A 20,717-nucleotide genomic window follows, 5' to 3' on the forward strand; every position below is an offset into this window, starting at 1 on the left:
AGTACCTTTCAAAACTTTACGTGTGAATACCCCTTGATCTAGGAATTTATCTTCAGGGAATAATTGGGCTCTTGTACACAGATTATGTACCAGGATGTTCATTACTGATAAGAGCAAAAAAAAAGGGGGGGTATTTTTAGTAGCGACATGGTTAAATAAATTGTGTATTATCATATATGTATAATGAAGTATCCCTTGCTTGTTAAAAAAAGATAAAAAATAATATCAACTGTTATGTTTGACATGGAAATACAACTGAGATATCTTGTAAACTAAAAAAAAAAGCAAGTTTTCTGGGACTTCCCTGGTGGTCCAGTGGTTAAGAATCCACCTGCAGGGGACACGTGTTCCATCCCAGTCCAGGAAGATCCCACATGCCACGGGGCAACTGAGCGCCCAGTAGGTGCTCAGTAAAAGTTGATTGACTGAGTGAATAATCGAATGAATGAACGAACCACGTGCTCAGGGCTACACAGACTGTAGTGGCGGAGCTGGCATTCGAACCAGTTCTGTCTGATTCCAAATGCAGAGCTCTTATCACGCGAGAACCCAGATGTCTTATCACCCAGACCTAAGCTCTCTTGAGAGCAAAAGAAGGAACTGGTAATAACCACCGGGATGAGAGGCAGAAACCTAGCCCAGCTCTCCCCAGCGGCACTGCCTCCTCAGCTCCGGGCGGCCCAGCCCCGAGGCTCCCCCGTTGGACTCCATCCCACGGGTCCCCAGAGTCTCACCCAGGGGTGAAGAGGCTGGCCCAGCCAGGGATGAACTTCGGGTCCCGGGAGAAGAGGAGGATGGCGAACACGCAGAACAGGATGAACACGGCCTGTTCGGCAAACCTGCAACAGAGATGTGAACACCACGGGGACCTTGGCCTTTGGCCTGAGAGCTGCAAGGGAAGGCCTGGGGCGGCGGCCCGCCGGGCATGACTGGGCCCAGGCCCTGCCTCTGAGAGCCGGAAGCAGCAGTTCACCGCCTCGTGGTCCCGAGAGCGAGGGGCGGGGAGTGCGGGTGTAAGGGGTTCCTTTCCTGGGGCTTCCACGATCCCCCAGCATCCTTCCTGAGCATCAAGCCCGCCTCCCTGCAAACTCTTCATATCATTCCCAGAGTCCTAGGGACACTCCAGAGAGAGAAAGAAAGCGAGACAGAGTCGGAAAAACAGAGAGGCAGGCAAGAGAGGAACAGTCACATATCTAGAATGGGGCAGACACGAGAGGGACGCATGTGGACAGAGGGGCAGACAGACGCACAAGAGAGGCTCCCCAGATGCTGGAGTAAATATCTACCCAGGGAGCCCCTTTCACAGACCAGGAAGCAGGGCCCAGACAGGGTTAGTGCTCTGCCCAAGGCCACCCAGGAAGTTAGTAGTAGAGTCAGACCGTGTGTGTGGGCCTGCCGACTCTTGGTTATTTTCACTTTCACATGCACTAAACGAGGTCCTGGGAGCCCCCTGAGGCAGGGCCAGGTATCCCATGAACCAGGAGGAAAAGCGGGCATTAGGCAGGAAGGCGACACGTCCCCACTCCAAGTCCAGCCTGAGAGGTTTGCTGGCCCTCGGGCTATCGGCCCCGGTGCCAGGGCAAGAGGCTGTGTTAGTCATCTCACTACCCTCTGTCTCCAGGCTCCCAGGCTACTGGTCCTGAAATTCCCTCTGGACTCAGTCCCCAAGAGGTAGCTCTCCTGAAAGTCTAGTGCCCGGTTCTCTTCCCAGCCCAAGCAAGGATCCCTGTGCCACCACGTACTTGGTGGGCCCCAGACTCTGGAATTCCTCCCGAATCGTGTCTCGAGCCCTATTTTCTGCATCAGTTCTGAGCTCAGATTTCTTCTTCCTCCAGCCCCTGAAACAGAAAGCAGGAAAGTTAGGAGTGGCCATTGCAGCCTAAAACACTTCCGCTGCCCACCTCCATCTGGCCGGGCCTCTCTGCCTCTGTTTTGGAGACTCCGTGACAGCCTGCTGGGTGGTCACCCTGCCTCTTTCTTCCCTTTCTAAAATCTGTTCTGCCCACCTATAACCTGGATGGTCTTTTAAAAATGGAGATCTGATCATTTGGCGTCCAGGCTTAAAATCTTTTTTGGGGTCAAACAGACTCAGGAATAAACCATACACACCAAGGAAATAAAATACAAAGTCCAGAAATAGACCCCACCATAAATGGGGATTGAGTCTATGATAAGGTTGGTGCCCCAGCTTGTTGTAGGAAAGATGACCTATTCAGTCAATGATGTGAGACATACAGATCAATGGACTCTAACAGAGCATCCAGAAATAAACCCACACTTCTCTGGTCAATTGATTTCTGATAAAAGTACCAACACCATTCAATGGGGAAAGAATAGTCTCTCATCAAACGGTGTTAAGACGACTGGATGCATGTGTGCATGCTCAGTTGCTCCGTCATGTCTGACTCTTTTGAGGCCCCATGGACTACAGCTCACCAGGCTCCTCTGTCCAAGGGATTCTCCAGGCAAGAATACTTTACCACTGTGCCACCTGGGAAGCCCCAAGACAACTGGACAGCCAGATGCAAAAGGATGAACGTGGAACCTCCAACCTCTTGGTACATACAAAATTTAACTCAAAATGGTTCAAAGACCTAAATATAAGAAGAGCTAGACATATAAAATTTTTAGAAGAAAACATAGAGAAAAATTCTCATGGCCTCAGATTAGGCACATATTTCTTAGATATGACACAAAAATCACAAGCAAACAAAAATAAATTGACTTCATTAAAATTAAAAACATTTGTGTGTCAGGAAAAGGCATTGAGACAACTCGATAGTTATCTGGAACAAAAAAGATACTGACTCCAAACCTGTACCCCAAAGTTGCATCCTTACACTGTACCCTAAAGGACAAGCTCCAAATAGACGAAAAGATTTAAATGGAAAAAATACAAAAATACTAGAAGAAAACATGGGACTGTTCTTTCATATCTCTTATAATGGGAAGGAAGACCTTTCTAACTGCAATTGAAAATTCAGAAGCCACATGAGAAAAAATTGATAATTTCACCTCATAAAATGTTTCTAAAAGTTTCTGCACAGAATAAAGCATGATAAGCAAGGTGAAAAATCAGGGGGAAAAGTTGCAACTCATACTCAAAATTAGCACTAATCTTTCAATATGGAGAGAATACTAGAAATCAATACAACCAGGACCAGCAATCAAGTTTTTAAATGCACAAAGGATATAAACACACAGTTTAACAATTCATAGGACAGGAAATACCAGGGTCTCCCATGAATATGTGAAAAGTTTTCATCTTATCCCTGAGTATGAAAGGTTCTTCAAAATTACTCCTAAAGTAAATGCAAATTATTTTTCTCTTATCCGATTGGCAAAAATCTACCTTGCTGCACAGAAACAGATGCTCTCATATATTGTATTTATATTTTATTTTTTTGGCCACACCATAGAGCATGCAGGATCATAGTTCCCTGATCTGGTATTGAACCCAGGCCCTGCATATTGGGAGCACAGAGTCTTAACCACTGAACCACCAGAGAAGTCCCTTATATACTGTAAGTGGGGGAACGTGTGTGCTTAGTTGCTCAATCGTGTCTGACTCTTTGTGACCCCGTGGACTGCAGCCCACCAGGCTCCTCTGTCCATGAGGATTTTCCAGACAAGAACACTGGAGTGGGTTGCCTCCAGATAGTTGGTTCCATCTCCAGGGATCTTCCCAACTCAGGGATCAAACCCATGTCTCCTACTTGGCAGGTGGATTCTTTTCCGCTGAAAGTGAAAGCTGCTCAGTCATGTCCAACTCTGCAACCCCAGGGACTATACAGTCCATGGAATTCTCCAGGCCAGAATACTGGAGTGGGCAGCCTTTCCCTTCTCCATGGGATCTTCCCAATCCAGGGATCGAACCCAGGTCTCCCACATTGCAGGCGGATTCTTTACTAACTGAGCGATCAGGGAAGTTGTATTCCACTGAGCCAGCCAGCGAACCCAGGCTTCATTTTTATCCCCTATCTACTAGTGAAAAAATTAAAGAGGTAAAGCCTCAGGGAGGGGACAGAGTTGCTCGAGGTCATGCAGAACCATGATGTGAACTCTGGTTTATCTGAGTCCAGTGTCTGGGCTTGCTTCTCTGGGCTAAGCTGGGCTTTGAACCCCAAATTTCTGCTCTGATGGGTCAAGAAATACCACAGTCAGAGCTTTTCTATTCTCAAGGGGTTTTCATATCTCTTTGATCTAGAATAGCTCTTACTGGTCCCATTTTACAGATGAGAAAAATTAAGACCCACAGAGGTGAGGGGGCTGAGTCAGAGAATGACTTTATGACATGCCTGCTACTCCAGCCCTGAGCTGTAGCTCCTATGTTAGTATTTCCCAAAACCCACACTTTCATAAAGGAAATCAGTCCTGAATATTCATTGGAAGGACTGATGTTGAAGCTGAAACTCCAATACTTTGGCCACCTGATGTGAAGAACTGACTCATTTGAAAAAACCCTGATGCTGGGAAAGATTGAAGGCAGGAGGAGAAGGGGACGACAGAGGATGAGATGGTTGGATGGCATCACCGACTCAGTGGACATGAGTTTGAGTAAACTCTAGGAATTAGTGATGGACAGGGAGGCCTGGTGTGCTGCAGTCCATGGGGTCACAAAGAGTCGGGACACGACTGAGCGACTGAACTGAACTGAACTGACACATTCACGACTCCCTTCACAAAAGTTCGTATGTCCATGTACCATGGGCTCCAACTAGATTTAGCATTTTAACTAAAGGCAGATATTTAAACAGAAAGCTTTCTATCACTCCCATAAATAGCAAACAAGAATCACTTGTCATACATAGAAAGTACCCACAAAAATAAAGACATGAAAGCAAAGCAACATCATCACATCTAGCTGGATACCACTGCTGGCTTAAGTCTCTGGACCTGAGGCTTGCTCTTCCTTTTTTAAAAGGATGATTTGGAAATGCTAGAGAGGTGTTAAAGTTTTTCCCCACCTTACTGAGACTTTCTTCCCAACATAAGCAGCGTTGATAAAGGAATATTTTTCTCACTATCGGAGTCAGTGTTATCTGATACCTTGTCCTCAGGCTGCCCCAAATTACCTCCTGTACTGAGGCCCCGTGAAATGAGATACACTGCACATCTGCGGTGTGAGTGTGGACCCGACTTAAGGAACAGCACGATTAGTGATTGTTGATGGCGGGTGACATTCACCCAGGGCCTGGGCTCAGCAGGCAAGATCCCACCCCACCTGTAATCCCCACTGCCTGGGAGGCCAGGACGACTACGGGCACCACATCCGACTGGAAACTGGAAGGACTTAGGAAGGTCACTCGCTAGGGAGCGGGAAGCTGGGACTCCAGCCCGGCTCCGTCTGCCGCAAAGCTCAGGTTAAACGCCCGGGTACCTCAGGGTTATCCCTCCATAGAGGAAGGAGATCCAGAGCCAGCCCAGCAACAGGAACAGGAGCATGAGAGGAAAGGCGAAGATGAACCAGGAGCCGAAGTTCACCACGTCACACTGTGGGAAGAAACTGGAGAAAAGAGGAGGTGAGAACCGGCCACCATCAGGCAGACGGGTGGACGCACACACACCTACAGAGGAAAACTAAAGGGAGTGTGCTCGGGACTCACAGTGGGACTGAGGGGCTTCCGAGTCCACCCCCTGTATGTTCGGAGTAATATATTGGGTTGGCCAAAAAGTTCATTCCATTTTTTTATGGTCTGGAAAAAAAAAAAAACCCCAAACGAACTTTTTGGCCAACCCAATATAAAGTTCCTATATCAGGTGTGATCAGAATAAATCAATACAATGTATTTGGGAAGCAAACACCAAGGTGAACACTCAGGGCAGCCATTTCCCTGTCACCCCAGGTGCCCTGCTGGAAAATCAGAACCTCATACAAACCTTATATTCCTTTCAAATACCTTCCTTCCCAACAAGAAGGTCCAGGCTTAAGCAATTAAACATTGTATACACTTTGCATGTAATTTGTATGCCCTTTACTCAAAATCCTTCATGTTGGATACTTCTACTTAAAGTTCCAGCATTTTCCCCCTAATCTCTTTTCAAGGCTTGCTCACATCAGAGCGAATAGGCAGCCTGAAAACCCTCTGACAGCAAATGCCTTCCCATGTCCCCATCCCCCAACTCAGGACTAGCCCCTGAGGGCCCCAGAGCCCTCATCTTCCCTGTCCATCCCTGTGGACAGCCTCCAGCAAGAACTAACACCGAACACCCCGCTTTGTCCGCCCAGCCGACTGCCCCTTTGCTGGCACTTCCTGCTAACCGAGGAGACAAACAGGTCACCCCAGATGGTCCCCACATCTGAAGCAGAACCATCTTGGCTTCTGGTTTTCAGTCTCACAGCCAGGCCTTGCTCAAAGAATGGAGACGAAAAGACACCAAAGGTTTGCAGTGGGGGCTGAAATCAACAAGGAAAAGACCAGTGCCTGGCCCCCATGCCCAGCCTCCGAAATCAGAATCTCTGCAGCTGAGACCCAAGCATGTTTTTTTCCACCTTCCCTGGAGACTATAAAACATACCCATGGCTGAGAATCACTGTTCTTTATGTAATCTTAAAATCAAAGGATTTGAGAATCTGAGAACAGGGTGGAGAGTTAAGGTTTTAAAATCAGCTTATGAGGTAAGACATGGATGTACTTAAGTTTTCTCATGAAAATAACTTTGATTATCCACAAGTATAGAACTGACTTACGTACACCAAACCCACTCTCAGGAAGACCAATGCAGTTAGCTATTCCTCCATCATCCCTGTAAATCCTTCATTCTTTGGTTCAATACCAGATAAAGACATTGGCCAGCACATGGAGCCATGTTGAATATCAGAAAATTTTGTTGCTGTTTGTTTGTCAAATGCTTACATTCAGATTCATGTGGATTAATTTAATATATGGCACATCTCCACGGTAACAAAATCTTAGAAACCCCACCTCTCAGAATCCTGGAATCTGAAAATACTTAGAATCTTGAAATACAAAGATTTTTAACATCTTCAGACTAAGGGGTTTGGAAAAATGGAATTGATGTCAAACCATCGGAGAATCCATCTCTTTGATTCTCATGCCCTGACAAATGGCCACACAACCTCTGTTTGAACAGTTTCAGTGATGGGGAGATTTTACCTGGCAGCGTCCATTACACTGCTGGTCCACGTGCCTGGCTGTAAGGCTTCTCACGGGACATCACAGCCACACACCGGTGCCTCCCGCTGGGGCTGGTTTCAGGAGATGTCACGTCATGTCACCCCCCTGCTCTCAGCTCTCCTCTGACTCTCCTGACAATGACTGCCCTGGTCTTCTTACCTAATTCCCTTCTGCACCCCAGCCTGGCCAGTCTTTATGTTGCTTCCCACCTTTGTACAGGCTGTTCCTTCTTTCTGGGATGCTCTTCCCTCCTGCGTCCACAAAGTTCACCCCCTCACTTCTAGGTCTCTGCTCAAATGCCACCATATTAGAGGGATGCACAATACCGACCAACCTCGATAAAACAGCACCCACTCCTGTTACCTCTGCCCCCTTCTTCTGCCCAATTTTATTTCATAACGTATCACACCAACATATTATATATTCTCTTGCATTTTCCCTTTATTGTCTCTCCCACCAGAATGGAAGTTCCCCAGAGCAGGGATTTTGCTGGGTTTGGTGCATCACTGGGTCCCCAGAGCCTGGACAATAGTAGACACCCAAGACACATCCCTGGATGTTGGGTGAAGGAAGAGGAGAAGAGGAGGCAGAAACCCCAGCACTGGGAATGGGGAGCACGCGCTCTTACCTCTTGAGCTGGCCGAGCAGAATGAGGTTGGGAGCTGTGCCCGTGAGGGTGGCGGTGCCCCCAATGCTGGCCGAGTAGGGGATGGAGATGAGGAAGCCCTTCCAGATGTTCCTGCGATATTCCTCCTCCTTCTTGGAGGTAGGCTGGAGATCCACTGGAGCCTCTGCCTCCTCAGGGCAGTCTTTGCTTTAAACAAACCCAAAGAGAAGCCATTCAGAATTCCTGGCCTTGTGGAGAAACACACTGCCCGGGATGGGAGAGCTAAGTGAACTTTCTAGAAGGCAATTGGCATAGGAACCAAACACTTCTAAAAATGTGCAACCCTTCAGCTTAAGCGTTCTACTCTAAGAAGTTGTCCTAAACTAATACTTGGTATTAAATATAACTTAAATGGAAAATTTAACTTAAATATCCATCAAAAAACAATTGGCTAGATTAAGACGATCGTGTTTCTGGATGGAATACCAAAGCAGTTATTAAAAATGGTGATTTAGATGGGTATTTATTCAGATGAAAGATGCCCATTATATAAAGTGAAAAGGTAGGTAACAGCACTACTTACTTCTTTTATTTTAAAAATATACACGTAATTCATGAATATATGAGTATTAAGAAAAGTCTAGAATGGTATACACAAAGCTGCTTTGGGGACTTTCGCAGGGATGGAATTGTGGATTTTTTCCCCCTCTTTTACTTTTTATTTGTATTTTCTGGGTTATTTTCCTGGTACCTTTGGGTAGTTTGGGAAATAATAAAGTTAAAAATTGTTAATTATATAATTAAAAGATAATGATGCTGACACAAACTTATTGAGCTGAAAAGACATCCACTACTTCCACTTAGCTGAGATGATGGGTTATAAAATGGCATATGTAGCATGGTCAGCTATTTTGTTAAAAATACACACACACACACACACACACAAACACACACACACACATATAGATAAATGGTCTAGAATGGTATTCACTTAACTCTTCTATCTTTGGGACTGAGGTGCTGGGTACATTTTTCTTTTTGCTTAAGAGTTCTTTTTCTTTTTACTTGTGCAATTATAAAATGTTTATTAGTGGATGAAATTAAGAATTGTCTTTGTGTAACAAATCAATTTTTTTAAAAAGAATGTAAGACACTTCAAATATCTTGGGGCCTTAATTACTAACATGAAGGGCCCCTTTTCCAGTGGGTAGTGGGGATGTGACCTGGGGTCTAAAAGGAAGAGAAGGGCTGGAAGCAGCTGGAGACAGAGGCCATGGCCTGATGATCCAGAGTGAGAGGCCCGGTCAGACGCCTGTGGGCTCCCTCGGACCTGGGGCTCCAACCAGACCGAGCCTCACAGGAGAATAAGAGCAGAAAGGGCTCTTGTGCACCCCCTTCCTTGTTTGGATGGAAAACTGAGGCCCAGAGTGGGGCTTGAAGAAAGTAGGGAAAACCACTAGACCACTCAGGTATGACCTAAGTCAAATCCCTTCCGACTATACAGTGGAAGTGGCAAATAGATTCAAGGGATTAGATCTGATAGACAGAGTGCCTGAAGAACTATGGATGGAGATTCATGACATTGTACAGGAGGCAGTGATCAAGACCATCCCCAAGAAAAAGAAATGCAAAAGGCAAAATCATTGTCTGAGGAGGCCTTACAAATAGCTGTGAAAAGAAGAGAAGCTAAAGGCAAAGGAGAAAAGGAAAGATAAATACAGGGTTCTTCTGAATACAGGGTTCCAAAGAACAGCAAGGAGGGATAAGAAAGCCTTCCTCAGTGATCAATGCAAAGAAATAGAGGAAAACAATAGAATAGGAAAGACTAGAGATCTCTTCAAGAAAATTAGAGCTATCAAGGGAACATTTCATGCAAAGATGGGCACAATAAAGGACAGTAACATTATGAACCTAACAGAAGCAGAAGATATTAAGAAGAGGTGGCAAGAATACACATAAGAACTATACAGAAAAGATCTTCATGACCCAGATAATCATGACGGTATGATCACTCACCTAGAGTCAGACATCCTAGAATCCGAAGTCAAGTGGGCCTTAGGAAGCATCACTACGAACAAAGCTAGTGGAGGTGATGAAACTCCAGCTGAGCTATTTCAAATTCTAAAAGATGATGCTGTGAAAGTGCTGCACTCAATATGCCAGCAAGTTTGGAAAACTCAGCAGTGGCCACAGGACTGGAAAGGTCAGTTTTCATTCCAATCCCTAAGAAAGGTAATCACAAAGAATGCTCAAACTACCGCACAATTGCACTCATCTCACACACTAGTAAAGTAATGCTCAAAATTCTCTAAGACAGGCTTCAACAATACATGAACCAACAACTTCCAGATGTTCAAGCTGGGTTTAGAAAAGGCAGGGGCACCAGAGATAAAATTGCCAATATCCATTGGATCATAGAAAAAGCAAGAGAGTTCCAGAAAAATATCTACTTCTGCTTTATTGACTATGCCAAAGCCTTTGACTGTGTGGATCACAACAAACTGTGGAAAATTCTTCAACAGAATTTGAACAGATGGGAATACCAGACCACATTACCTGCCTCCTGAGAAATCTGTGTGCGAGTCAAGAAGCAAAAGTTAAAACTGGACATGCAACAACGGACTGGTTCCAAATTGGGAAAGGAGTACATCAAGGCTGTATATTGTCACCCTGTTTATTTAACATCTATGCAGAGTACATCATGCAAAATGCCGGGCTGGGTGAAGCACGAGCTGGAATCAAGATTGCTGGGAGAAATATCAATAACCTCAGATATGCAGATGACACCACGCTTATGGCAGAAAGTGAAGAAGAACTAAAGAGCCTCTTGATGAAAGTGAAAGAGGGAGTGATTAAGTTGGCTTAAAACTCAACATTCAGAAAACTAAGATCATGGCATCCGGTCCCATCACTTCATGGCAAATAGATGGGGAAACAGTGGAAACAGTGGCTGACTTTGTTTTTGTGGGCTCCAAAATCACTGCAGATGGTGATTGCAGCCATGAAATTAAAAGATGCTTACTCCTTGGAAGGAAAGTTATGACCAACCTAGACAGCATATTAAAAAGCAGAGATGTTACTTTGCCAACAAAGGTCCGTCTGGTCAAGGCTATGGTTTTTCCAGTAGTCATGTATGGATGTGAGAGTTGAACTATAAAGAAAGCTGAGCACTGAAGGGTTGATGCTTTTGAACTGTGGTGTTGGAGAAGACTCTTAAGAGTCCCTTGGACTGCAGGGAGATCCAACCAGTCCATCTTAAAGGAGATCAGTCCTGGGTGTTCCATTGGAAGGACTGCTGTTGAAGCTGAAACTCCAATACTTTGGCCACCTGATGCAAAGAACTGACTCATTGAAAAAGACCCTGCTGCTGGGAAAGATTGAAGGCAAGATGAGAAGAGGACGACAGAGGATGAGATGGTTGGATGGCATCACTGACTCGATGAACATGAGTTTGAGCAAGCTCTGAGAGTTGGTGATGGACAGGGAGGCCTGGTGTGCTGCAGTCCACGGGGTCGCAAGCAGTCAGACACGACTGAGCAACTGAACTGAAATGAACTGAGAGTGGGGCTGGGGTCTGCAACCAATGGACATGGAGCTCCAGAGGGTAGGGATTGGTTATTTTCCAATGGACTCAGCAGAAGCTCTGCCTGGGTAGATGGTTAAAACAGATTCCCAGGTTGCAAGGTGGTGAGTGGCGGGGCCAACTACAGAACCTGTATCTCAAAGGTGGACTCAAAGCCCCCAAACATGGTGCCAGGAAGGAGCACAGGCCTCAGGATAAGACAAACTGATGTAAAACCATGTCCCTATCTGCGAGACACTCCATCAGTTCCCATCTCATTCAAAGTCAAAACAACATCAATGGCCTGTGGGGTCCCACATGCTCTGTCCTCCACCAGTGCCCTCCTGCCACACAAGCAATCTCCGTGACCCCACCTCCAGCCACACTAGCTTCCCGGCTGCCTTGAACTCTCAGGACTTTGTACCTGCTGGTCCCTCTGCTAAGAATACTCTTCCCACAGATTCCCCAGGACCCTTTACCTCTCCCAGGTGTTTGCCCGAGAATGATCTTCTTAGTGAGGTCTTCCCTGACACACATTTAAATACTGCCTTTCCCTCCCCCAGCCCCCTCCCTAGCCTGCTTTCCTGCTTTGTTCTCCTGTTCGTTGCCATGTGCCTGACAGTACCTGGCTCATGGTAAGTTCTCCATAAATTTGCTGAATGAAGGAAGCAGACCTGACTGATGCCCAGCAATGATGCCTTGAGCAAGTCACTTTACTCCCTGCTGTTTGCCTCATCATCATGAAATTGAGATAACGATACCATTAATAACAAGCATTACCATCTGTGCATGGAAGGCCTAACAACTGGCTTTATCTACATGATCTCATTTAATCTCAAAAACAACCCTCAAAAAGAACCCAGGTGTGTTTCTGACATCGTGTCCAGTTGGTAGGTGAAACTGAGTTTCAGAGAGGGGGAGTGACGTGTGCAAATCAACAGAGCCGGTAAGTGGCAAAGCCAGGGTTCAAAGTCAAGTCTGCTTGACCCCAAGCACCCAGGTCTTATATCCTCACTGCTGTGTACAAAAGACGCCAAAGACTAACTGTGCTGTCAGTGTCCAGAGGCTTCCTGGGTCACACAGGTGTGAAGGGCTGCTACTGTCTCGGGATCTTTTGTCTGCAGACAGAGCTTTAGCTTGGCCCGGTACACCCTCTCCTCCTTGACAGTCATGTGGATTGCGCCTCCTGCTCTTCTGGTCCCTCCTTCCAGACCCTTCACCTCAGCAGACCTTTAGGGGTTTACTGTACTCCCCTGCTCGTCCCACATTTTCTTTTTTCAAGGAGGCAGGAGCTCAGGGAGAAGAGGTGGAAACTTGGGCATCGGGTCATTGGGAGAAGAATTGGGGGGTGGGGATTGCCTGCAGCATGGAATTCTTGTTCATCCTCTCCTTGGATCAAGCATGGGCTCCTCTTTGAATTTCACCAGGAGAACTCACTCTTCTGCGCCGGCAATGAATTGCATCTCCGTGGGCACAGTGTGCAGGCCGTTTTTCCGCACAGCAGCTAGGAGGAAAGAGCACGAGGTCTTTAGTGGAATGTAGCAGGTGGGACAGAAGCGTCCCCTTCTTGTGCAGTCAATCAAGAGTACTTCCTCAGGTCCCGGCCTACACTAGTCATTGGGTTTCAAAAAAAAAAGACACTCAAAATTCCATCCTTCTACCCCACCTTTTCCTATTAGGAGAGGGCTTCTGGCCTGTGGGCAGGAAGTGAGCCGCAAGGCAGCTGGACAAGCCATAACTCAAGCCTAGGCTAACCTCAACTGTCACTGTCAAGGGGATGTTTGGGAAAGACCAGCTATGAGTGGTAATGGATCAGCAACAGGATGGGTGACCCCAATCTGCCACTCATTCAAAATGCATTTATTGAGCACCTACTATGTACTATTGACCATCAGCTTGGGGTACACAGTGAATAATATAGGACAATGTCCTTGCTACCATGAAAGCTCTATTCTAGAGAGGATGACTGACAATAATCAAAGAAAGAAAACTTCAGGTTGTGATGAAAGTGGTGGAGGAAGCAAATGTGGGCAAAGCGATGGAAAGTGACTGCAGAGTAGGGAGGAGGAGCAGGTAGACTCGTGATCAGGTCAACAGAGGAGACATATGAACTGATGGCATTTGAGCTGAGACCTCAAGGATTAAAAGGAGTCAATCATATGAAGAGTGGTGGGAAGAGGGGTTGGGATAACAGGAACAGCAAGTACAAAGGCCCTGAGGAGAGAGTGTGTCTGGTGTGTTGGGAAGCAGAAGGAAGACCCATGGAGATGGAGGGGCCTGATGGAGAGGGAGACTAGGAGGAGGTGAGGTGGGAGATGGGGCAGGGGCTGGGGTGGCAGGAAGTAGTCTGGATCACACACAGGTCTTGGGGCTCACAGTAAGGATTTTAGCTTCTCCTCTGAGCCAGGGGAGAGTTTGAGCAGAGGAGAGTCAGATAAGGATATGACTTCATTTCTAAAGAATACCTTGCTTGACAGGTCAGTCTCCCCACAGGAGAAAACTGAAGAGATTAAAATTTCCTGCAGCTGAAACCATCACCAAGAGCAAAAGAATCCATCCCTGGGCATTGGAAGTGTGAGTAATAACTGAACACATGGGTTCAGGGGTCAAGTCTCCATCAGTTGCTTTGTGACCTTAGATCAATGTGGTTCTCAGCTGGGGTCGATTCTGCCTCCAAGGGACACTGGACAATGTCTGGAGACATTTTTGGAGGCCAGAACTGAGATGAAGGTTGGGGGGGCTGCTACTGGTACCTAGTGGTCAGAGGTCAGGGATGCTGCTAGACATCTTGTAGTACATGAGTCAGCCCCCACAAGCAAGAATTTTCCCACCTAAGATGTCAAATAGTGCCAAAGTTAAGAAACTGGCTTAGATAAATCCCTTAATTGCCTTGAACTTCTTTAATCCATAAAATGGAAGTAATAATTCCCCTGGGGTCATCAAGAGGATTAAAGAGTTGATTTATTTGCTATAGACAGAATATTTTCATTCCCTGCCCACCCCCCCAAATTCAAATGTTGAAACTTAACCCCCAGTGTGATGGTGTTAAGAGGTACTGCTTTGGGAGGTGACTAGGTCATGAGGGTGGAGCCCTCATGAATGGGATTAGTGCCCTTATAAAAGACCTCACAGAACTCCCTTGCCACTTCTACCATGTGAGGACACAGCCAGATGACAGCCAGGCTGTCTGTGAATCAGGAAACAGGCCCCCAACAGATGCCAGATCTGCTGGTGCCTTGATCTTGGACTTTGCAGCCTCCAGAATGGGGAGAAATAAATACTCAGCCTGTGGTGTTTTTGTTGTAGCAGCCCGAACAACTGAAACACCATTTAAAGCAAGGACCGGCAAACTTCTTCTGCAGAAGGCCAGACAGTAAATATTTTCGGCTTTGGAGGCCATATGATGTCTGTTGTCACTACTCAAATCTGTCATGGTATCATGAAAGCAGCCCTAGATACTACAGAAATGAATAAGTGTGACTAAACCTTTATTTTTGGAAAATTTCATATAATCTTCACATGGCATACAATCTTCTGCTTGATTTATACAACTATTTAAAAACATAAGAGCTATGCTTAGCTCACAGGCTAGATGAAAAACAGGTGGCAGGCTAGATTTGGTGCACCCAAGTTTGCCAGCCCCTGAATTTAAAAATTCAGGAATCAGAGCACTAGTGAGGATTCAGGAAATTTGGGTTACTATTAAGAAAGTACAGGAAAGTGGCCCCTGGAGTCTGGAACTGGTCTGACCCAGATACGACACATCATTCTCTTGGACCTAAATAATCTTATACATCACTGACTCCAGACAGTCACACTGATAAAAACAGCCGGAGCAAGGACACTGTAACCTCGTTTAAGCGCAAAGCTACTTGGCACCCACAAAATACCAAGCATCCCCTTCTCTTGCTAAAGAAATGGCTACTTCTTACCTAATCACAGAATTGTCCCCAGGTTTCTTTTTTTTTCTGTTCGCTTTGTTTTTGGCTGAGCTGGATCATCCTTGCAGCGCATGGGCTAAGTTGCCCTGCGGCATGGAAGATCTTAGTTCCCGACCAAGGATCGAACCCATATGTCCAGTATTGCAGGGTGGATTCTTAGCCACGGGACCCCCAGTTTCTGACAGCACCCAACCTAAAGCAAACCCTGCTTCCTTAGGTCCCCACCCCCACCCCAAATGCCCCAACCCAAGTCCGAACAGTGAGGGGTGCTTTCTAACATCTCTGAGTTCTTTGTCATTGCCCGTGGTGTGTGTTTTTCCTCACTGCAGCAACGATAACAAACTCAGCCTGTTTAACTGCAAACGCACTTTGCCCACTTTGAACACATGGAGGAAGGGTCTAGACTCCAGCTCTGGCCCTTTCCCTGTCTCACCCCAGGGGCCTGGGGAAATCTCTTCCCTTCTCCACTCTGGGCTGTTCTTTTCCTGCTGGTACCACGAGGTAGCAGGGTTCCACAGTGGCTGACTGTGTCGTTTTTACTGCACCTGAAGCTGGGGTCTGAAGGCTAAATTCAGATCGTCTCACCCTGGGCCATGGGGACAAGGGCCTCAGGGCTCCCGTGGTGGGAGCTCACGTTCAAACGCAACGCCCAAGGCTGGAGACCAGGGCACTAAAGCAGGAAGTGAAGGGTTGCTCACAGGACACTGATGCTGTTGGGGGGGGTGAGGAGGGATGCAGAGTCACTCCCCAGGGGCTGGCCAGACAGGGAGAACTCTGACCCAGTGACTCCTCCCACTCACCCTGTACTCTTCTTGCTCGTTCAGGAACGGCTGTCCCGCAGCATCAGATACTTGCAAAGCTCACTAGCATCTCAGGTATACCCACAGCCCACCCTCCTCATCCCTGGATGAACATTAGAATGTCCTGAGAAAGCCCAGGCCCCACTCCGGAGGTTCTGGTTTAGAGGCTCTGGGGCCTCAGTATTTTTCGAAAGCTCTACAGGTGGTCCTATTGTGCAGCCAGGATTGAGAAAGCATCCCTGAAGTTAGACATGCGGAACTGATGTCTCCAGGGGCTGCCCATGACCCTACGGGTTGGGGGGGGGGCGGGCGTTGTGCTCACCAGTTTGCCCCAGTCCCCACCTTGCCCCTTTTCTCATCCCTGGAACCTGGTCGCTGCCAGCATCATATCTGGAGAGCCCGATATAAAACCCGAGGGCTGCAGACAAGCCATGCGTGCATGCTAAGTCGCTCAGTCGTGTCCAACTCTCTGAGACCCCACGGACTGTGGCCAGCCAGGCTCCTCTGTCCATGGGGTTCTCCAAGCAAGAACACTGGAGCAGGTTGCCATTCTCTCCTTCAGGGGATCTTCCTGACCCAGGGATCGAAACTGGGTCTCCTGCATTGCGGGCAGATTCTTTACCGTCTGTGCCACCAGGGAAGCCCATAGACAAAGCAGAGGAGGCTATTCACACACACACACACACACACACACACAACTGTAAACAGTAGTTATTGGTGGCAATTAAGATTAGGAAGGAGGGAGTTTACTTTTTCTTTATGCAAATTAGTTCCATTTAAGTAGTAATGTGAAACAATTTGATACTGAGTATTATTCCTCTCTTAACACAGCCTTTGACTGTGTGGATCACAATAAACTGTGGAAAATTCTGAACAAGATGGGAACACCAGACCACCTGACCTGCCTCTTGAGAAACCTGTATGCAGGTCAGGAAGCAACAGTTAGAACTGGACATGGAACAACAGACTGGTTCCAAATAGGAAAAGGAGTATGTCAAGGTTGTATGTTGTCACCCTGCTTATTTAACTTATATGCAGAGTACATCATGAGAAACGCTGGGCTGGAGGAAGCCCAAGCTGGAATCAAGATTGCTGGGAGAAATATCAATAACCTCAGATATGCAGATGACACCACCCTTATGGCAAAAAGTGAAGAAGAACTAAAGAGCTTCTTGATGAAAATGAAAGAGGAGAGTGAAAAAGTTGGCTTAAAGCTCAAAAGATCATGGCATCCGGTCCCATCACTTCATGGCAAATAGATGGGGAAACAGTGGAAACAGTGGCTGACTTTATTTTTCTGGGCTCCAAAATCACTGCAGATTGTGATTGCAGCCATGAAATTAAAAGACACTTACTCCTTGGAAGGAAAGTTATGACCAACCTAGAAAGCATGTTAATAAAACAAAGACATTACTTTGCCAACAAAGGTCTGTCTAGTCAAGGCTATGGTTTTTCCAGTGGTCATGTATGGATGTGAGAGTTGGACTATAAAGAAAGCTGAGTGAAGAAGAATTGATGCTTTTGAACTGTGGTGTTGGAGAAGACTCTTGAGAGTCCCTTGGACTGCAAGGAGATCCAACCAGTCCATCCTGAAGGAGATCAGTCCTGGGTGTTCATTGGAAGGACTGATGTTGAAGCTGAAGCTCCAATACTTTGGCCACCTGATGCGAAGAGCTGACTCATTTGAAAAGACCCCGATGCTGGGAAAGATTGAGGGCAGGAGGAGAAGGGGACAACAGACAATAAGATGGTTGGATGGCATCACCGTCTCAATGGACGTGGGTTTGGGTAGACTCCGGGAGTTGGTGGTGGACAGGGAGGCCTGGCGTGCTGCGACTCATGGTGTTGCAAAGAGTTGCACACGACTCAACAACTGAACTGAACTGAATAATGATGATGATAAAATCAATGAGGATGAAGTAGGAAAAAAATTGGAAAGCCAAGGTGCTACTCAGCCCCTCATCCCTTTGCTTCCTGTGACCACGGTGACCCACGTGACCACATGAAAACAGGCCAAAGTCTCCAAAGATTGTAACTTCCCTGGGTCCAGAAATCACTGGCTGGTTAGGAGCTTGGTGTTTATGTAAGGTCTTATTCAAATAATAACAATCCCGGAGCTGGTATCAGGCAGGGGGAACTGAATGTTCACATCTGTAATCTTACAGCAGTCTAGGAACAACCTGGGAGAGCTGGGCAGGGTTGTTACCTTCCTCTTTACACCTGGGGAAACTGAGCCCCAGACAGGTAGGGTAAGGTTGGGATTGAGATGACCCATTGGGTCATCATAATGACCCAATTGAATTTTTTTGGCAGAGTTTTTAATGGCAGAGTCAGGCTTGTTCCCAGGACTGCTGATTTGCCACCCCTGAGTCTTGCCCCATCTCCAAAGGCACCTACCTGGCTCAAACCTAGAACAGCTAACTATAATGTAACCTCCCCAGCATGACTGAAATATTCTTGAAGTTTGGCACATGGAAGGCTCTCAGGAGAGTTCTTGTGTCAAATTTGGAAAAGAGCACCCCAGGGAGAACAAAAACCCCCAGGTTAGGTAGGTTTACACCTGTTCATTTATTTAACACAACCACTTGGGCAGTAAGGGTTTATATCTCCATTAGAAAGGGTTTATATCTCCATTAGAAAACTGAGGCTTAGAGCAATTCAGTAACTGGTTTGTTTATTAACTGATTGATTCCACACATTTATTGATCACCTACTACATGCCAAACAGTGTTCTAGGTGAACAATACTATAGTTCACAGCAAGGAAAAAGATGGACATGAGCTCCCTTGGAACTTAGAGTCCATGGAGATGGGTAATCAACAAATAAATCCTTTTCAATTAGGAGTCATGGGAAACTTCAATCTGAATCAAGGTGTAGGGTCTTATTACCCACTCTTTCTGATTCTTGGAAACCTTATACTGGTTTTTATATAATGGCAACTGTATAACCGCCATGTATTACCCACATCTGTGTGCCAGGACCTCATTTCTCATGTACGCTTCACAATGACATACAGAAAATGGGAGGTTTTATCCTCATTTTATAGATGAGAAAAGAGCCTCAGGAAGAGGCCCCTCTCCCAGCCTCATGAATGAAGAGGGAAGGAGAGGGCAGTGCTTAGCTCAGCCGACAAGACTGCTTTTGGAGTGATGGCATCTTTGGCATTCCTAAAGGAAAGACATGGGTGGCAAGCCAACCTTTTTTTCTTTCTTTTTAGTTAATTTGTTTGGCTGTGCTGGGTCTTAGTTGCGGCTCAAGGGATCTTTAATTGCAGCATGTGGGATCTAGTTCCCTGACCAAGGACCGAACCCAGGATTGAACTGCATTGGGAGCATGGTCTTAGCTACTGAACTACCAGGGAGGTCCCAAGCCAGCCTTCTTTGGGCAGAAAAAAGGAGGGGAAAGTATTGTAGAGTTTAGGTTCAAAAACCTGGTGGTCCCCTTACTGGCTGAGGGGCTTTGGGCAAATACTTCACCATCCTGTGCATCAGTTTCACCCTCTGTGAAATGGGCCACCCCTTCAGGGATGAAGTGCAGGATCTAACAAGAGCGTGCGTGTAGAAGGATGCTGGAGAAGCCACCACCCATGCGGCCCTGGTCCCCTAGGCAGTGCAAGGAGCCAAGTGTGTAACAGAACTTCAGAGAAGCAGCGGGGCTGCCCTCCAAGACTGAGGACCCCCCAGGGTCTTATCCAACGAGCCCTGCCCTGCCCAAGGCTCTATCTCATCCTGGCACATGCCTGTAAGCACAGATTCCAGATTCAGACAAAACTCGGCAACTAATACACCATGTTGCTTTGGGTAAATCATTTTGCCTCTCTGACCCTCAGTCTCTCCATCTGTAAAATGGGGATGATCTTCTTCATAGTACAGTTATGAAGATTAAATGAGCGAATGGGTCTGAAAAATTTAGCACAGGCATAGGGCGTCTTTAGAAAATGGCAGCTCACATCACCCTCACTGTTGTTGCTCTGGGTTCCCCTCAGGGACCTGGAGCCTCCAGGAGCCTCCCCGCCCCTGTCCTGGCCCCTGACCAGAGTCTCCACTCCGTCCACCCCTGCCCTCACCTCCTGCCACCAGGAAAGAACACAGAAACTGGACGAAAGGGAACGCCTCTTTGCCCTGGAATCACCTGGTTGAGGTCTGAGGGCTGATCATTAACCAATCCCTGCTCTCTGATCCCACCGCCTATGAAAGCAGGTGTCTGCCCCTGCCCTTCCCAGGGTCTCCTGCCTCCTGATATCCTGCAGAGTAAGGAGAAAGACTCTGGATCTCACTTATGTACCCGACGCTGTGTGTGACCTTGGGCAAGTCCCTTCTCCTTCCTGAGTCTCAGGTTTTACTTCTTTCACATAATCGGCTTTCACACGTTTTTTTTTCCCCCTTTGCCACTAAACACTTGGGGAAAACAAAAACAAAAACAAAAACTTCTGTGGAAGGTAGATCAACAGAAGAGCACAGGCTATAAAGTCAACCAGACTGGATTCAAAATACCAGAGCTGCTGTTTTGAAACTACGTGGCCTTGGGGACTACAATCAACTGCTTTTTCAGTTTCTCCCTCCTTTTCCATTCCTCTAAATGAGGTCAGTGCTAGTTCCATGTCATTCACAGGTAATGCCCTAAGATGAGACCTACTTAGCATGAAGTAAGTGCTCAACAAACATCAG

At 46.8% G+C, this 20,717-nt stretch overlaps 1 protein-coding gene across 1 annotated transcript in view; it reads right to left on the reverse strand.

The window, feature by feature from the left end:
• Positions 1-20,717, reverse strand: part of SLC13A3 (solute carrier family 13 member 3) — a 73,887-nt gene that overhangs the window by 16,936 nt on the left and 36,234 nt on the right. The window contains exons 4-8 of the mRNA XM_061127408.1: positions 12,746-12,812; positions 7,768-7,953; positions 5,381-5,506; positions 1,743-1,838; positions 735-839 (exon numbers count right to left, since the gene is read on the reverse strand). Coding sequence (XP_060983391.1) covers positions 735-839; positions 1,743-1,838; positions 5,381-5,506; positions 7,768-7,953; positions 12,746-12,812 — 580 coding nt within the window. The remainder of the gene's footprint in view (positions 1-734; positions 840-1,742; positions 1,839-5,380; positions 5,507-7,767; positions 7,954-12,745; positions 12,813-20,717) is intronic.

The sequence above is a fragment of the Dama dama genome, chromosome 23, assembly GCF_033118175.1.
Source record: "Dama dama isolate Ldn47 chromosome 23, ASM3311817v1, whole genome shotgun sequence".
Lineage (NCBI taxonomy): Eukaryota > Metazoa > Chordata > Mammalia > Artiodactyla > Cervidae > Dama > Dama dama.